The sequence below is a fragment of the Dermacentor silvarum genome, chromosome 8 (assembly GCF_013339745.2).
Source record: "Dermacentor silvarum isolate Dsil-2018 chromosome 8, BIME_Dsil_1.4, whole genome shotgun sequence".
Lineage (NCBI taxonomy): Eukaryota > Metazoa > Arthropoda > Arachnida > Ixodida > Ixodidae > Dermacentor > Dermacentor silvarum.
In genome coordinates this window covers 157,258,824-157,277,315 of record NC_051161.1, presented here as the reverse complement: position 1 = coordinate 157,277,315, position 18,492 = coordinate 157,258,824, and the positions used below count along the sequence as shown (strand labels likewise).

Here is an 18,492-nt window from a genome sequence, read left to right as displayed (position 1 = left end):
CTCGCAAACACTCTAAAGAAACTTCAACGTTCCGGCGAAATTCTAATTACGAGCGTTTTGATAATTCTGGATGCACAGCAACAAATCGCTGCCATTCCTAAACGACCAGTAGCCGAAAAGGTACGTGCGCGGTTACAATCGGTCGTGGACAAGAGGGAGAAATTTTCTGTCCTCAAAGAAACATCTGTAGTTCTTGCCGGTGAGCACTCAAGGATCCTGGTGTCCGTTAAGCCATCGAATTTTACCAAGTGCAACTACGCTCAATAGTATTTGACGACGTCGAGCGTTCCTTCTCGGCGCAGACGCTTGTTCTCATCGACTGGACGCGCTAGCTTGAATCCAACAATCTGGAGACGGTGCTGCTTTGTTCCTGTGCCCAATATCCACCCTCATTATTACACTATATGCCGCGTGCTTTCAAAACAGATTTCTGCATACATGTGCAGTTGCATTGTCATTATTGGAAACATACCCCAATCCTGCTCTATTTTCACCGCAGTGTTTGCCCATCCGACATGCCTCTTTAGAGGACCACCGCAGTGTTGAAGAAACAGCGAAACATCAAGTTTCGTCGTTGTGCAACTGCATTTTCTTACGCCTAAAAATGCAAATACCCGATGGGCCCTAAAATGTGTTTTTATCAAAAATCTCTTCGACTGCAAACCACCTTTTGAAACACGCTCCTAATATGCGTGAGAGTGTATTCGACAATGTTTGAAAATATGGCCTATAGAATCCGATAATATAACTTGTCTATGCGATAACATTATCACAGTTATGCCGAAGAGCCTTCATGTAACATGTTCATTTTTAGTAAATCGCTATCTCCCCTGCGCTTATTCATTGTGCCTGCTTTTGTTGTGTCCTAATTTATTTGCATAAGGTAGACATAAAATAGCGCTTCGTTCAATCAGTATGTCCAAACTTCTCAAGCACTCTTTTTCATGCCTCTTTCACTAATGCGACGTCTTGAGCAAGCGACAGTGGTAATCGAACGTGAATGTGAGCAATGCGCTGGTCGAATTAGGCCGATTAGTCGTCACTAGTCGAGCAGTATTAAAGACAATTCGACGGCTATGTTCAACTGTTGGCACCCTTTTTGTCATCAAAAATCACCAAATTTTCGCGTTTCCTCTTGGAAATATACGTCGCGCACGTGTTCGTTTGAAATTATTTGCATTTTTGATAAAATTTCTGGCGCCTATGTAAACGAAGTTGGACACCTGAAACGCTGTTTTTCTTGCCTATTTACGGTTCCTAATACGCACTTTTTAATGCCTAACAATCCAGCCACTGGTCATGGCAGAATCCTCCTGGAAAGCAAAACCGAAACTAGCTGTAGAAAATATATAATAAATCATTTGCGCTGGTCTGAAACTCGTCACAATTTTTCTAGGGTTTAGAGGTCCAGGACCTTCACCTAACGCAAAAAATATGCAATAGTCGAAATTATCTTGTCAGTACCTCGTCAAAGTAGTCGTTGCTTACAGTACTGAACAGAACACGGAAAGCGTGCTGTGTCCGCGTCCGTGTTGAGCTTTGTTGCGCAAGTATGAGTATACCGATGGGCTAGTTGGGCCATATTGAGCGACAGAGTACTTGGCAGTAGCACTGCAGGTGTAACGGTTCTGAATGTTAAGGGAATCGATCTATTCCGCCGTTTTCACTTTTTCGTTTCTCTCTCCTGCCACGTACGCTGCAGTCATTTCGGAAGGATGCCGGGGCTTTTGCCTGGTGGTTTGTGTGCTCGCGCTGGTGTTCAGTGTGCGTCAGCCATACGTTTGCTGGGACGTGCTTAATTATCAATGACCGCTTAAGTGCATCATACCATTTAGTGAGAATCTTTCGGCAGCAGCTGCGTAAGAAGCCGTGACAGAAGCCCCTGCCATGTAAATAGCAGGCACCTGATCACTCTCAGTGCTACATAAACATGGCAACTCACGAGTGCTACACAGAAGCATGAAAATATTGGGATTCACTGGCATCCAAAAACCGTTCTTTCAGTGCTGACTGCGTGTAGCTGTCCGCGCATTTTGCAGCCCCTCTTAGCCCTTGTGACGCCCGGAGAATTGGTTGACAGCCGCTGTATATACACTATTCATAAAGAATATAGGTGAATATACCTTTTTTCTATATCGACGTATATGGATTTTATTCCCGTTCTTATGGGAATAAATTTAAATTGAAAAGACGTTTCTGTTACTTTAACTTCCTCATCACACGTTGGAATTGATGAATTCGCCAGTGTCCTTATTTTCACGTGTGAGCACTATTATATTACGAAGCGTATCGATTAGTAACCGAAGCTGATCCCATCGATGTAGCAGACGTTTGTCATACAATAATTTTTAAAAGTGATATTTCTTAATATGTGCGGGTACTAAGCGGTGCCTATACCTGCACTGTTGTGTCCATAAAGTACTCAAAATCTGCAGTTCAATGTATTAGTATTCTAGATTATATGCTCCAAGATTGTGGAAAATGTAGCATGCAATATTGTTAACCGTAGCAGCGACGCATTTCTCGAGACAGTTCCAGTCCGTGTTTCACAAAATTTGTTATATCCACAATGTCTCTAGCAAATTGGCGTGTTTTGAGTACTGCCTAGCTTCAATTCTACATGTATAAATTACTGAATAGAGACAATAATTAGGAAATGACGCTTAAATTTGTTCTTATTCGTAGTGGCTTTTATTCTCAAACGTAAGCAGTTTAACCGTATACCCACTAAAATACTCATGATTGCCTCTAGTCTTTGTTCACATCGCTTATAGTTTCCTTTTAGAGCACCGCGCACAGCACCACATTTCCTAAAAAAAATTCAGCTGGCATGACTCTCACCACTCGTTGAAGTTGGAAACTGCACAGTAGCACTGTGTTGTGGATTTTTCGTGTTTTTCTTCTTGTTTTATTATTAAGCATATGAGTTAAGAAAGAAGAACCTTTAACGCAGGGTGAACTTGCATTCTGCCTTTTTAAATACATGTACAACGCAGAAATTTTTTTCGATACAACCGCTGGACCGATTTTAAGTAAATTTATTGCATTCGAGAAAAATAAAGTAAAATTACAGTGATTTGGGGCTTGGAGGCTATTGCAATACTCCCAAATATTTTTTTAAGATCCAATATGATTGATGCACAAGGTTTACAAATTAGTAACTCTGCGCCAAATGCAACTGTTTCAGTTGTGTAAACTGCGTCTGTTAGAGCATCTAAAGCGGACAAATTTGATATATAGATTTACAGCTTACTATAATGTCCTGTTGTTTATAAGGGTTTTCCAAAACTCCTACTTGCGAATTATTGGTATGTATTAGAGCGGTGTGCAACGCATCTATTTCATGTTTTAGGTCTATTATTCTTGTGATTTATGTAATTTTGATACAGTTTTTCATTACTGAGTTACGAATCTTTAAACTTTCATAGATTGTTTTTAGGAAGCTTGCAACTTTCAACAATTTTTCAAAAAAATACCAAAGGCTAAATAAGAAAATCTGCTTGTTACAGTCACTAGACCTCATCTTATGTTATGCAATAAACCTAATCAAAATTTGGTCCAGTGATTGCTAAGAAAAGCCGTTTCTATGTTCCCATTTATTTAGATAGGAGACCTCGAGCTAAATGTTCCTCTTAACACAAAGTAGACCATTTAAGTAAACTTTAATAAATCGCCGCCATTTACCAGCCTTCAGTCACTGTGAACGTTTGTGTAAATATTGCGATAGGTGTTTCTTAAGATACATGCTTATTTTATTAGTAAAAAAAAAGACATTTCACTTCAGTCATTTAGAAACTCGCCGCGTGATCGCTCTTCTCTGCCTGTTTCACAGGTACATTTATATCAGTAATTATCCCCGTCTGCCAATTCATGCACCTGTGCGCATGTCACAACGTCTTCACAACATGCTCAGTTTCATGCGCATACATGGTCAAACAAAGGCATTAACTCATCATCACTCCCTCGAGCTATTGCACATTGGAACAATCTTCCAGACCACATCGCATCCATGTCAGATTGCGAAACATTTCATGATAACCTGAATACGCTCTTTGCTAATACTGTATAATGATGTTCAACTGTACTTTTTGTAACCTTTGTTTTGTGACCTTTTTTTTTGATGCTAACATTTTTTTTGTTCTGTTGAAACTGTTACCCCTCTTACTCAATGCCGTTAATTTGGCCTGTAAGGTATTATGAATAAATAAATAAATAAATAAATAATAAATAAATAAATAAATAAATAAATAAATAAATAAATAAATAAATAAATAAATAAATAAATAAATAAATGTATCGATAGTAGAGGTACTGACAAAGCTTTTAGAGAATGTATCATACAAAATACCCAAAGGGTACCGTATCATTGTAAACATTCATGTATCCTTGATACTGCCTCGCCCATCAAGTATGAGCCCATAAACGTAAGCAGTGATCTTTATTAACATAGTTAGAGCAGCAGGGCATTACTCGGCTTAATTGTACACAGCACACAACGGCAAATAAACACGTGTACACGTGGTTAAAAAGAAAAATGGAAACTCTATCTGTTACTAAGTTTAACATGTGGTTAGAAGCACTTCGCAATTTAAGTCCAAAAGAGAAGTGACAGGATAAGGTTTAATCACTGTTCACATGATAACTGGGGCAGGACTGTGAGCTCCAAAAGCTTGCGATCCCTTATATGTAAGCCATGATGACGTCGAGATTACTGGCGACTTGGGAGAGCAGCTATATAATATGTGATAAGAAAAGACAATTAGAAGTACTTTAGTTTTCAGCAGTGTACGTGGAATGTATGCAAAAAGGTAACTTAGACGTGTGCGGAGTATAACACACATCTATATTGCAGTCGAGGACGGCAGAAAACTAGGTGGTGTGATGAAGTTAGGAAATTTGCAGGCGCAAGTTGGAATCAGCTAGCTCAAGACAGGGGTAATTGGAGATCACAGGAAGAGACCTTCGTCCTGCAGTGGACATAAATATAGGCCGATGATGATGATACTGAGAGGGGGGCTAGACTAAATTAAAGAGCTGTATACAATGTGTTCAGTGGCACACAAGATGACATACAAGTCCGCGCGCACCAGTCAACGTCGTCATCTTCAGCACTTTTCTCAGCGTTCTCACTAGCAGGGAATTGGCACTGTGAAAATATATTTCCCTAATAGATTACCAAAAGTCGTTCGATTCAGTGAGGCACACCCTTGCAATGTTTATAATATCGCGCGGGCGTCGACCGCACTACGTGTCAGCGACCTCGTAGCGGCGACAAACACTCCTGTAGCGAACAGCGCAGCAGAAAACATTGCCTGGCGCGTCTGCGCACGCTGTGGCCGGTTCCGCCGCCCTTCACCGCTAAAGGCGGATGAGCTGCCTTGCAGTCGACGATCGCACGATATTATACAAAAAAAAAGTGCGAGGTTCGATCAGTATAGTGACACGGGCATCGCAAAATCGAAGGGTAGAGGAAGAATATGCTAATAAATTTTAAATTATTAAGGAGCGTGTCAAGCAAGGATATACACTCTCCCGCTTGGTATTCGGTGCCTCTTTCGAATAAACATCGACAATGAAAAGCTATAAAGGCAAGGTTCCCCGAGAAATACCTCCTAATGTTGCGCTTTGAAGAAAACTTACAATAAATCATCAACGCATTTAAATCATTCGCCGCCACATCATTAAAAGCTATCAGGACAAAGTGTCATACGAAATAAATCAGGCACACTTGATCCACAAAAATTTAGATAAATGTCCTAGCCCGCCATAAATAAACCCTGACGAGCAAGGCTGCTACATCTGTTGCAGTGGTGTGCTTTTTAAGGCCTTTTCATGAATTGTGCTGCCCTTGCTTGTATACTGTCGGCGCATGCGCACCTCCGGTGCATGCGCACCTGCGTGGTTGCGTAGCTGGTTGTGCGGTAGTCGGCGAGTCCGATTAAATTGCGTTAGAGTGATCTCTCCTTCTTCACGTTACAAACTACACATGAGAAACAGCAAGCTGTATACACACGACATTTCTCTGCAGAAACAAAATTTCCTCTTTTGGCGTGAACAAGCCACATCTTTAAAGGGAAAATGAGACATCCACCCAAATGTAGCAGTTGCTACAAAGGAAACCCATACGGGTTCCTGTATCGGAACCCTACAAAGGAACCCGTATGGGTTTCCTTTGTAGCAACTGCTACATTTGGGTGGATGTCTCATTTTCCCTTTAATTACTTCTCTCCACCTAGCGGGTTTCCGCTGAACTGTTACGTCAAGCCACATCTTTGATAGCGATCTACTTGTGTTGATGCGTCGGCCTCGTCCGCCTATTATCTTTTGTACCTGACAGTGACGACTACCCTGACAAACTGTGCTTTTCATTGAGTTCGGTGCTCTAGATTACAATACTCACCCACGTTGAGCAGAATGTATGTATATGAGCGGCTGGCACACTTTCCTTCAGAGTAAATCATTAGGGGGACTGCTTACCTGCAACGCTAGTGATTGACTTACTTTTCGCGTTCTATATGTCGTGACTCAATTCCAGTAAATTCAAAAATTTCCGGCAACGCATGTTGATGCATCGTCACTGCACTTGCAAGTCGCCCTTCTTCCTCTTTATGTCGCTGTTCTCCAAATTAATTAATTATTTACTATGAATAATAATAATAATGAAGTAAATAATCTATAATTTATTTATTTATCTACATCGGTGTTAATGGTGATGCAGAGCCACCAGCGTCTAAGTCCACGTGGCTGTCGCCTCTGGCCTTCCTCTTCTCCATCCTGCTTCTCATGACTTGCACAGTCTTTGTTACCAGGTAAGCCAACACTCTTGAACACTGCCAGTTCGGAAGGCTGGAACTAAATAACAAAAATGAGAATTTCCTCAGAGACAACAACTAACGTAAGAGCAATATGCACTCTACTACTTCTTATTTTTGGGTTTTTACTTGCCAAAACCAGTTATGATTATGAGGCACGCCGTAGTGGAGGGCTCCGGATGAATTTTGACCACCTGGGGTTCTTTTACGTGCACTTCAACACAAGTACACGGACGTTTTTGCATTTCGCCGCCATCTAAATGTGGCCGTCGCGGCCGGGATTCGATCCCGCGATCCCATGCTCAGCAGCGCAACGCCTTAGCTGGGTGAAATGCACTCTATTACGCCGTTTCCGGAAGCCTGCCAAATTAAACAGAAAACAAACTGCAATGGCTCGATAACACGTACAATCAGCACCTAGCTGCATTCCATTGAAGGTAAATAAACACTGTCTGGGGTTTTACGTGCCAAAGCCACGATCTGATAATGAGCACTGCGGGACTTCGAAATAATTTTGACCACCTGGAGTCATTTAATGTGCACCCCATGAACGGCACACGGGCGTTATTGCATTTCGCCCGCATCAAGAGGCGGCCACCGGGCCGGATTTGATCCCTGAACCTCGTGCTTAGCAGCACAACGCCATATCCGCTAATCCACCATGGCAGGTTCCTTGACATTTGACCAGTCTCGCAAAATTTTGTTGTGCCTTCAGTTATTAAGTTAACGTGATGACTTTTATGTCATCAGCGATTCGTGTCGAGTTTTCAGTGACGCGTTTCACGGTAGTGTTGTATGGAACCAGGGGCGCAGCTAGGATTTTTAGGAGTGAAGCTCCTTATAGCGGCACCCGTTCCGTCCCCGTCGTAGTAGTAGTAGTGTGTAACCAGTCTGAGAAAAATGAGAAAAAAAATTCCGAAGTTGTGTCCGTAGCGCGGAATCGAACCAGGGACCCCTCACTTCCGAGCACGCGGCATTAGCCCACTACGCCACGAATCGCACATAGACACACGCTTCACGATGGCAATAAATACCCAACATTAACGAAAGGCCGCGTTTCTAGCGCGTTTCTAACGCGTTTGTGCTAGCGCGTTACGGCCCGTGTAAGAAGCTGGTGTAAGACGCTGTGGCCTCTCCGCCTTACCTTCAACGCGTTTCGAACGCGCTGCCCAAGGCGGTGGCAAGTCAAGTTCAAGTCGAGGAGCGTTTATGAATACGGGGGGTATACTCTCTCAGAAGTCATGTGATGGCATCGGCAAACGCGGTGCACGTTCCGGCATGTGTAAATGGCTGCGTAAGACGCTGTGGCCGCTCCCCCTTACTAGAGAGTACTGCACGTTTCTAACGCGTTTGTGCTAGCGTCCCCTTAAGCGGGAGATCCGATGATTGCCTCCGGAGCTTCGCCCACTCATCATCATTCACCCCGTGGATATGCTGTGATTTTTTTTTCTGAGCCGGGACACTCAATTGACAGGGGACGGGTGAAGGAGGGGAAGACGGGGGCTGGGCAGGCGGCAGGCTGGCACACAGAAATTTCGGGGTGGAGGGGGGTGGGGGCACGTGCTCGCTCTGCCCCTCTCCTGGTTGCGCCGCTGGAGGGAACATCGGTGCTCCAGCGCTTATCACCTACAGAACGAATCGTGATAATTACGTTAGGGGACGCAAGCCGCACCTAGGCGTTGGGGGACGAAAACTCCACTTTGATCCCTTCGCGCTATTTTGTGCTCGGTTGGGGTTACTTTGTACCCCCAGTGTTTGCGGCCCACAACGCTTGGGTGTGGCTCGCGTCGATCCTACAGTTTTGTTTACTTTCATTCTATGCAATGTGATATCTCATGTAGCGTTTATGTTTATTCCCTGCACAGGTAGCAGACTTAAGGTCATTCAAAGTCAGAGGAAGCAAAAATTATTCGGCTCGATGCCGAAGCATCTCAATGAGATATTGTAGCCGCCGCGTGGAGTCGTCAGGCAAGAAAAACAGTCAAAAATGCCTCAAAATACAAGCAGCAAAAAAAAGAAAGAAAGACGAAGAAAAAAATATCCACTACTATTGCTACTGAAGGTACATTTCCAGACGTGCGTACAGCGTGAACCTACATACATAGATGTACAGAGACAGAGAAAGAGTAAAATTACTGAGGAAGAAACAGGCCAACCTAGACGCACTAGGCTTTAATTATTTCTCCTCAGGACCTAAATAAAGTTCGTACTCACTCACTAATGGCAAATGTAGACCAATTCAGGCTGGTAATCGCAAACAAATATGCAGCTTTAGAACAGGAAGATGAAGACAACATAGAGATAATGAATGAAACCGTAAATAGGCTGATCTCATAATCAGCAATTAAAGTGAGAGGTAAGGCATCAAGGCAACCAGTGGGTAAGACTTCCCAAGTAACAAAAGACCTAATAAATAAGCCACAAAGCATGAAAGTGTCTAACTCAAGGGGTCAGATAGAATTCGCTAACTATCAAAGCATGTACATAAGAAGAAAGTAAGCGATATTCGAAATTATAGCGTCGGAAAGATTGAGCAAGCAGTAAAAAATGGTCGCAGCACGAAATCAGTGAGGAGAAAACTTGGCATAGAACAAGGCAAGGTGTATGCAGTGAAAGATAGCAGGGTAATGTCATCGAAAATTTTGATGATAAACTAAAAGCAGCCGAAGAATTCTACATGGTGATCATCTTTAAGCTTTAAAGAATGTTTAAAAAGCCAGTTGAAGATAACCTAATTCTAGTATCTAGTCCTTGAGCTGGATTATTCAGAGAGGCAATCACTATTGGGACGAGAAATCGAAACATATACTCAACTAATAACAAAGTCATTGTTCGCTCACCTGTACAACACCCAGAGCAGCCACACAACCATCGTTGGAAGTAGTGATGAACATGATAAAGAGGCTCCTTCTATAACTAGCGATGCAATTCGAAGGACCTTGCATACCTTGCGCTCATTGATGACTTTATTACCAATCTAAACACAGATGGTGCTTATCCGGGAGTGTTGTACTCCGGCATCAGCGACCACTCTCCCCTTTATTTACTTGCTCAAGGAACAGACACACCAACTCCCTGAGAACCAGATTCGATGGCAACAAATTCGGATTATCACGTCGCTGACCCTGGATGCCTTTTTTAACGACTTACAAATGAAACATGGTACGAAGTAACGCGCGTCGAAACAGCCGATAAGTTTCATGAGGCATTTATTTCCCCATTCAAACGTATTTATCATGAGTGCTTCACCGAACTTTCCTGGTGGAAGTTCCTGGTGGAAACGTGGCAAAGGGCCTAAGTCATGAATAAGTCGTGAGTGTCGAAGAATGAAGCGAAAAACAAAATTATTCAAAAGAATTTCTGAAGACAAAGTCGATCACGGACCTAGAAAATTTTAAGCAGTACCGCAATAAGTTAACGTCTTTTCTGAGGAGCGACAAAAGTAGTTATTTGCACGCCCTATTTCAACAGGCATGCTGTGACAAAGCAGGAAGTCTTTGGAAACAGCTCAATCAATTACTACACCGTACGAAATCACCGACGGCTGTTGATGATATCATAATTAACGGTCATATTATAGAAGGTTTAGAGCTTGCCGAAAAGTTTAATCATTTTTAAAGGATTCTGTTAGCGCTGGCCAAAGTCACTGCTGCGCAGCGTACAACATTAAAAGAAACAGCCACAGTATATATTTAAGGCCGACAGATGAAATTGAAATACCGGACATTTACACCTTACTGAAAAATCTCAGGGCACGTGACGTTGAGAATCTGCAAATTGAACCAGTAAAGTATGTGGTTAACATAATAGCTTCTCTGCTTATACATATATGTATATAACCTTGTGTTATCAAAGATGTGTTTTCCCAAGCTTATGTAGATTATTACAGTCATTGTTTTACATAAAAAGGGCAGTAAGAATGAACTGTCTAACTAAACACCAATTTCAGTTTTTCCTATATTCTCGAAAGGTCTGGAAAAAATCATGCACAGAACATTAATTAGCTTCGGTGCGTCATTTAAGTTGGTCAGTCCGTCAGAACACGATTTTATTCAAGGCAGGTTTACTGAAACCGCTCTTCTGACGCAAAAAGAAATTATTCTTAATGCCGTTGAGCTTGGAAAAGTGTGCCTTAGCATATACATTGACCTCTCAAAGGCTTTTGATCGGTTAAATCACGAAGCACTTCTAGAAAAACTAACTATACGACATTCCCGGTACTTCTCTGCATCTCTTTAGGCCTTATACACCGTTTTCAAAGTGTAACCATAGGAAAAGCGGTGTTTTCCCTTGTGAAAATAACCACAGGTGCTCCACAAGGTAGTATATTGGGGCCGATTTTATTGATTTTATACATAATTGTTAGTACCTCAATCATCGACATTCCAACTTACGTGATATTTGCCGATGGCACTAGTCTCTTCTTTAAGAGTGTATACCTACAGGGTCAGATGTCTGGAGCTAAGGAAACATTGCAAAAATTGCACACATGGAGCGAGTCAAATTGATGAACGATAAATTCAGCGCAAACAAAAGCTGTTCTCTTTCATTCCTGCCAAAATGAAGTCGCACAAATTTGAACCTGTACATTGGCTGTTTGGCTGTCAAGTTTGTTGAGACTATAAATATTCTTGGTAGTATTTTTCACAACTATATTATCTGTTATTCTCGCTTTACTTATGTTCAGTCACAAGTGAAGAAATGTGTCGGTGCCCTTGAGAAATTTCGTTACACTCTGCCTGAACCAATCAAGCTAATTATTTATAACACACTATTTTTGTCTTAGATACATTATTGTTTTGGGGCAACTCTACAGATAGGAACTTTCGCAAGATACATCTGTTACAGAAAAAAAAAACTATTCGTCACATTGCAAACGTAGATTATCAAGCTCATACAGAAAAAACGGTTTACACGTTTTAACATAATACCATCGTTTAAACTGTACTATTTTAGTTGTCAAATACAAAAAATATTTGCTCCAGAAACGCCACAGCTTAATAGATCTTGCTAACCTAAAGGCTAACGTAGGCAGTTACACTTTGAGAAACCGAGAATTTTGGTGCATACCACTTTGTCGCACGGTAATTGGCAAAAAAATGATCCACTAAGAACCGACAATGTTGAAACAATGTTGCAGAAAATTGTCGTATACTAAATATTAAACGCCATATTTTATTTTTGTGATTTTCGAACTTCAGTGCACAGTTATATAGGTAGGTGTATGTAATACACACACACAGACATATATATATATATATATATATATATATATATATATATATATATATATATATATATATATATATATATATATATATATAGTTGTGCTTCTGATTTTCCTAAATACGCTTGGCCCATTGAAAAATCCAGTTACTAATATATATATATACGTTTATATATAGCATGTATGTGTGTGTATTTTTCGTAATCATCATCGCCAGCTTATATTTATGTCCACTGCAGGACGAAGGCCTCTGCCTGCGATCTCCAATTACCACTATCTTGCGCTAGCTCATTACAACTTGCGTCTACAAATTTCCTACCTTCATCACCCGACCCAGTTTTCTACCGTCCTCGACTGCGCTTCCCTTCTCTTCGTATCCATTCTGTAACTCTAATGGTCCACCGGTTATCCATCCAACGCATTACATGGCCTGCCAAGCTCCATTTTTTCCTCGTAATGTCAACTGAATATAAGCTATCCCCGTTTGCTCTCTGATCCACACCACCCTCTTCCTGTCTCTTAAGGTTAGGTCTAACAGTTTTCGTTCCATCGCTCTTTGTGCGGCCCTTAACTTGCTCTCGAGCCCCTTTGTTAACCTCCAAGTTTCTGCCCCATATGTTAGCACCGGTAGAACGCAATGATTGTACACTTTTCTTTTCAACGACACTGGTGAGCTCCCAGTCAGGATTTGGTAATTCCTGCCGTATGCTCTCCAACCCAATTTTATTCTTCTGTAAGTGTACTCCTTTACAGACTCTGGAGAGTGACTGGCGATCCTGAATTCTTCTTCCCTTGCCAGGCTATTGAGCATTATCTTTGTCTTCTGCATGTTGGTCTTCAACCCCACTCTTACACATTCTTGGTTAAGTTCCTCAATCATTTGTTGTAATTCATGTTTATTGTTGCTGAATAGGACAATATCATCTGCAAACAAAAGGTCGTTTAGATATACACCGTTGATCGTCACTCCTAAGCCTTCCCAGTATAAGGGCTTCAGTACTTCTTCTAAACATGCAGTAAACAGCATTGGAGAGATTGTGTCTCCTTGCCTGACCCCTTTCTTGATAGGTAACCTTCAACTTTGCTTGTGGAGAACCAAGGTAGCCGTGGAATCCTAGTAGATATTCGCTAAGATATTCACGTATGCGTCCCGTACTCCTTGATTACGAAATGCCTCTATGACTGCTGGTATCTCTACTGAATCAAATGCATTTTCATAACTCTTCGATTACTTTTCGTTCTGCAGGAGAAACGCGGTACGGCTTTTGGCGAATAGGCGTCGCTTGGCCTGTGTTTATGCGGTGCTGCGTGCGCGAGTCAGGAAGCGAAATTGGACGCTCGTCTTGCGCGACATCGAATACTGGCGCACAGCGGACGAGCACCCTTTGCAATTCTTCCCGCTCTGAAGAGGACAGCGACTTGTTCGTCATGCGGTAGAACTCCGAGGTGTAGTCACACTTTGCTGTGCTCGCGTCAAGAGAAGCGTCAACGGCAGCATACTGACAGTCGCTTCTGAGTCAAAGGTGGCCAGCTTCAGTCCAGTCGGCAGTAAAACTTGTTGCATAGACGCGTTCACCGCCCACACGTGAGCACGACCATCTAAGCATTCTGTAATGGATCGAGGAACCAGAATATTGTTCTTAAACATGGTAGGGCAGTATGGCTCAATTAAACCATGGCAGCGATGCGGAGGGCCATGCGTGGAAGTCACTGGAACAAACGCCGCTGTCTGAGCCGGTAAAAGTACATCATGGGACACGGAAAAGACTTCCTTCACGCCAGATACTTCTGGTAATGGTGTTATCACGTGATTTCGAAGAGAAATTTCACCAGCCCCACAATCTAACAATGCACCACATTCTAGAGATGGGCGAAACGGCTCACTTAAGTGAGCGGCTCGGAACGGCTCAGCTCACTGAAATGAACCGGCTCATTTGAACGGCTCACCGGTTCACTTAAACGTGTAACCTATGTTATGCATATTCTATAGTTATCTGGTTTTGAAAAAAAAACAATATATGCATTATTTAATAACCGTGCTATTGATATTTTCGCTATGTTTAGAGATTATTTTTACATATATTAAAAGCGTGAATTTTTAGTTGTAATGAAACTTTCTTTTCTGATATTGGGGATAAAATGGTTATGATACTGTTACAGGCAGAATGCGACGTACTTTTTTCAGAAAAAAAATATGTAACTTCATCGTCATTACAGAAGCATGTCTGTTTTTGTGCTACATTAAAATCAACTTATGTCAAAATAAAAACACAACATGATTGTACATTATATTTCAACTTTATTCATTTATTCACATACGTACGTTCACTATAATATGAGCAAGCTGTAACTCCATGCAAAATGAATGTAGAAATCATTTCTTGAAGTAATATACAAAAATCACACGAAAGATCCACAAAACAGCCGCACGTACCTTTCGTTTTTTTTTTCTCTTGAGTGCACGTGCGATACTGGCGATCATACCATCATACGCCAAGACAAAAAAAAAAGAAAAAAGGAATGAAGTTCTATTACAACTCAACAGATCATTGGCCTCGTTTTAATGACGTGCTAATGATACACGCTCAGAAAATTAACTGAAGTGGATGTCATAGGCGACATTTTCATGACTACACTAATTATCACAAATGAACACCAGGACGTAAACTGTACGTTCACCTGCTGTCTTTAAAGACACGGAAGACCATCTTCGAAGTGTTATTGGAGCAGCGCACGATGTGCGATCGGTGAGAGTCGTGAGACATCGTTCGAACAGCAGCAGGCAACGAACGGTACCATCCTTTGTCAATTAAGACTTCTTTACTTCTCCCCTCGGTGGCATCGGGTGCCACACCATAGGAGGCACAAAAAAAAAAAAAAAAAACCCAAAGGGACTGCTGCGCACACCACTGCGAGCGAGTACCAGTAGCGCGAGTCTGCCCACACCGGCCACCATTCGTTGGTCAGAAATCGAAACCTCGAAACCCAGGAGAAGACCCAGCTCTGACGTAACGGTTCGGCACGGCTCATTCAAGGAGAGCGAACCGGCTTCCTCACTCCGAAAGAAACGCCGCTCACTTACTGAACAACGGCTCAATCGCTCTTCAAAAGAGCAGCGCGCTCCTGAGCGCTCAGGAGCGAGCCGGATCTCTTGAAGAGCGAGGGAGCCGTGGCTAAAAGAGCGGCGCGCTCAGGAGCGAGCCGGATCTATTGAAGAGCGGAGGAGCCGTGGCGAATTTTAGGAGTCATAAGGGAGGTAGTGGCGGAATACTGCACCAGGGAGGCCCATTCCTGTTCTGGTGAGGGCGTGACTTTGTTGAATCTTAGTGGGCCTTCCTAATTTGGTTGCACCTGGACTAGTATAGCCTCACTAGCTCTCGACAATATTTTTTTTGCCGGTGTCAAGCGCCACTCTATGCCTGAAAATGTAGTGTACTGGAGAAGGATTCAAGCTTACGACCTTCAGATTAGAGGCCGGGTGTTCTACCTCTGCTCCATGCCACCGATTTGTATATATATATATATATATATATATATATATATATATATATATATATATATATATATAATATATGTATATGCAGGGTGTTTCAGCGAACACTTTTAAAATTTCTTTATGGTCAATTGCCTGTAGCAGATGGTCCAATTCTAGTTAATGTGCTGGTCTACTCGAAGAGGCGGAGAGTACTTGCACAAAAAATTGAAATGCATAATCGACTAATTAACAAAAATTTACTAATTAAGTTTTGAACTAATTACCAGATGGCTCATACTGCAATTTACAAATTGTAGCCGTGGAGTCCGCAAGGTGGATCCACTTCAAATTAATTCTCAGGATGACACCAGTTTCGAGATTCCCTAACTTTGCGGAGAAATGCATTGGCGCTGTAATGAACGATAAGAAAGTGAACCGAGGTACACGGTTTTTGTAAGTCACAACCACATAAAGCCAACAGACAGTAACAAGGGAAGCATAGGGGTAATTGCGTATTTCCAGAGAAACAGTACTTAAATCAAAAAGTGGTTCTATGATTTTTGTTGTAATTGTCTGTTCGCTTTATGTGGTTGTGACCGTAAAAATAAAGTTCAGAGTGCAACCGGCCTGGGTGTATATCGAACCTGTCGCGCATTGTTTTCTCGCTTTCTTTTTTTTTCTATTCTTTTTCTGGAGCATTGTGGGGGGGGGGGGGGGGGGCGGTTAAGCACTCCACACGACGACGACGGTAAGCACGTATTATCAGGCTTCTCCAATCGATAGTTATTTACGCACAAACACTCGCCGTGTTGTGAGCCGTGCGGCGGCGTGAGGTGCGTCTCTGTTGCGGATCGAGTGGCGCAGGTACCGCAAGGACGAAGATGCTCTGGACGAGGACGAGATGTCCGAGGCCGGCGCAGGTGGCGCCGGTGGAACTGCAGCGGCGTCCTGGTCTGCCGCTAAGGCCGCCGCGGCATCTTCGTCGTCGGCCGCTCGAGTGCAGCCGAGGACGTCGCCGGTAGGCGGCGCCCAAAGTCAGCAAGGGCCGCTCGAGCCGAGGTCGGCTGAACCTGAGCGTGGCAGGTCACGGACACGGCACGTTTCAGCCGAGCTAAATGGTTCGTAGCGACTTTCGTTCGATGTTATGCCCAGCGTGGTAAGAGTATGCTTTTGTCAAATTTACAGATTTTATTAAATTCAGCATCGCTACCGCAGTTGCGCCTGTTCCATCGTCGTGAGCTTTAAAAGGGCACTAAAGATGAAAGTTATTGTCTTGTATGAGCAAGTCACCCTTTTAGAATACCAAAAAGCCACTCTTGTCGTTGAAAGAGGCTTGTTAAGACGTAAAATTAAAAAAGTCATGGCAGACGGTTGGCGACTCCACATTGAAGTTCCCGCACGAGCTAGCCGGGACGTCATGAATTTTGACGGCGTTTTCTCGCGCACACACACATATATATATATATATATTTTTGTAAAGACGGTCCACTGTATAAACGAGCTAAAGACTGAACTTAGCAACTTTGATCAAAAAAATTTGCTGAATGGCAACGGCGCACATATGAAGAAACAGGACCATCTGTGACGTCAAACTGACGTAATGGGTGGGGGATTCAGTGCGAAAGTTAAATAAAACTATAAATTCAACCTTCGTTTCTTCTTCAATCAATCTAGGGTGGATGTCTCATTTTCCATTTAACTACTTATACCAAAAACTAACGATAATACAGTTTGTAAAGAATATTTTATCCCTGTTTTTCTTTTTTCCGTGTGTTTATTTAGTGTCCCTTTATGTCAATTCGGCGAAGTTATTGAAGGCCAGATGTTACGTCCTGATTGCACAAAAAGTAATATGAACATAGCTGAAGCAATAAATGTAGCGCCGAATCTCGTCGGAGAACAGTAATGCTGCACAGAAGCCGTAACCACCATTGTTGCTCCAAGTTTCTGTCGTGGTAAGAGCAGCAGCTGTAGTGGCAATTGGTTGTTTATTTAAATAAGAAGACGGTAGAATTTCGGCTACGTTTATTATGCGCATTTATAAAGTTTAGCCATTCGCCAATCTACTCATGTTTAGAAGAAAAGTGTGTCAACATGTTTAGAAAGACGCCTTTCAGGCAAGAATATACAAAGTTACATCACTGCAGATGCTCCACAAACGGTGACAATGAGTTTCAGTAGGCAACATTGATAGAAAGGCCACTACAGTCGGTGATAATACGTTGAAAGTAAAGGTATTCCAGACATTTAGTCTTTGAGCTAAGTACATCCGAGTGCGTCGTTTTCGAGTAGCCTCTACTCTTATGAGCAAATATTTCACGTGTCATTATTATACTGAGCAGTGATTACGGGATACAATTTCAGTCAACCAACACTTTTTCAGTAACGAATGTTTCCTTTCAGATAAACTATATTGATTTCTTAATGACGGTACTTACACAATTTTGACAATGAGAGACAAAAACGAATACTATCACATTTTTCTTAGATTAGTTTCTTACATTTACAACGGCAGTTGTAATGTAAGAGAGTAATATATGAAATATGAAATAAACCCTCACTCATATTTCTCATGTATGAAATTTTGGTGTTTTACCTGCCAAAACCACGATATGGTTGAGGCACGCCATAGTGGGTACACTCCGAATTAATTTAAGACACCTGGGGCTCATTAACGTGCACACAATGCCTCGCACACAGTTGCTTTTTTTTTGCTTTTAGCCTCGATCGAAATGCGACCACCGCGGCCGGGATTTGAGCCCGCGCCCTCAGGCTTAGAAACGCAACGCCTAAGCCAACACGCCACAACGGTGGGTGACTTACGGCGGTACAGACAAGTCTTGTCTTTTTGAAGCCTTTCTAGAGAAGCAGTTACCGGTCTCACAGCAGCTACAGCGTCCAACCCAGGCAGGAAAACTATATAGGCCTCAAAGTATACAATGTCTCGGCCACTTGAATGAAAGACTTATTTTTAAGAT

The 18,492-nt window shown here is 42.4% G+C and overlaps 1 protein-coding gene across 1 annotated transcript in view; it reads left to right on the top strand.

Annotated features, from left to right (window-relative positions):
• Positions 1–18,492, top strand: part of LOC125947446 (uncharacterized) — an 87,372-nt gene that overhangs the window by 32,049 nt on the left and 36,831 nt on the right. The window contains exons 5-6 of the mRNA XM_049672184.1: positions 6,719–6,809; positions 16,379–16,632. Of these exons, the coding sequence (XP_049528141.1) occupies positions 6,719–6,809; positions 16,379–16,632 (345 nt within the window). The remainder of the gene's footprint in view (positions 1–6,718; positions 6,810–16,378; positions 16,633–18,492) is intronic.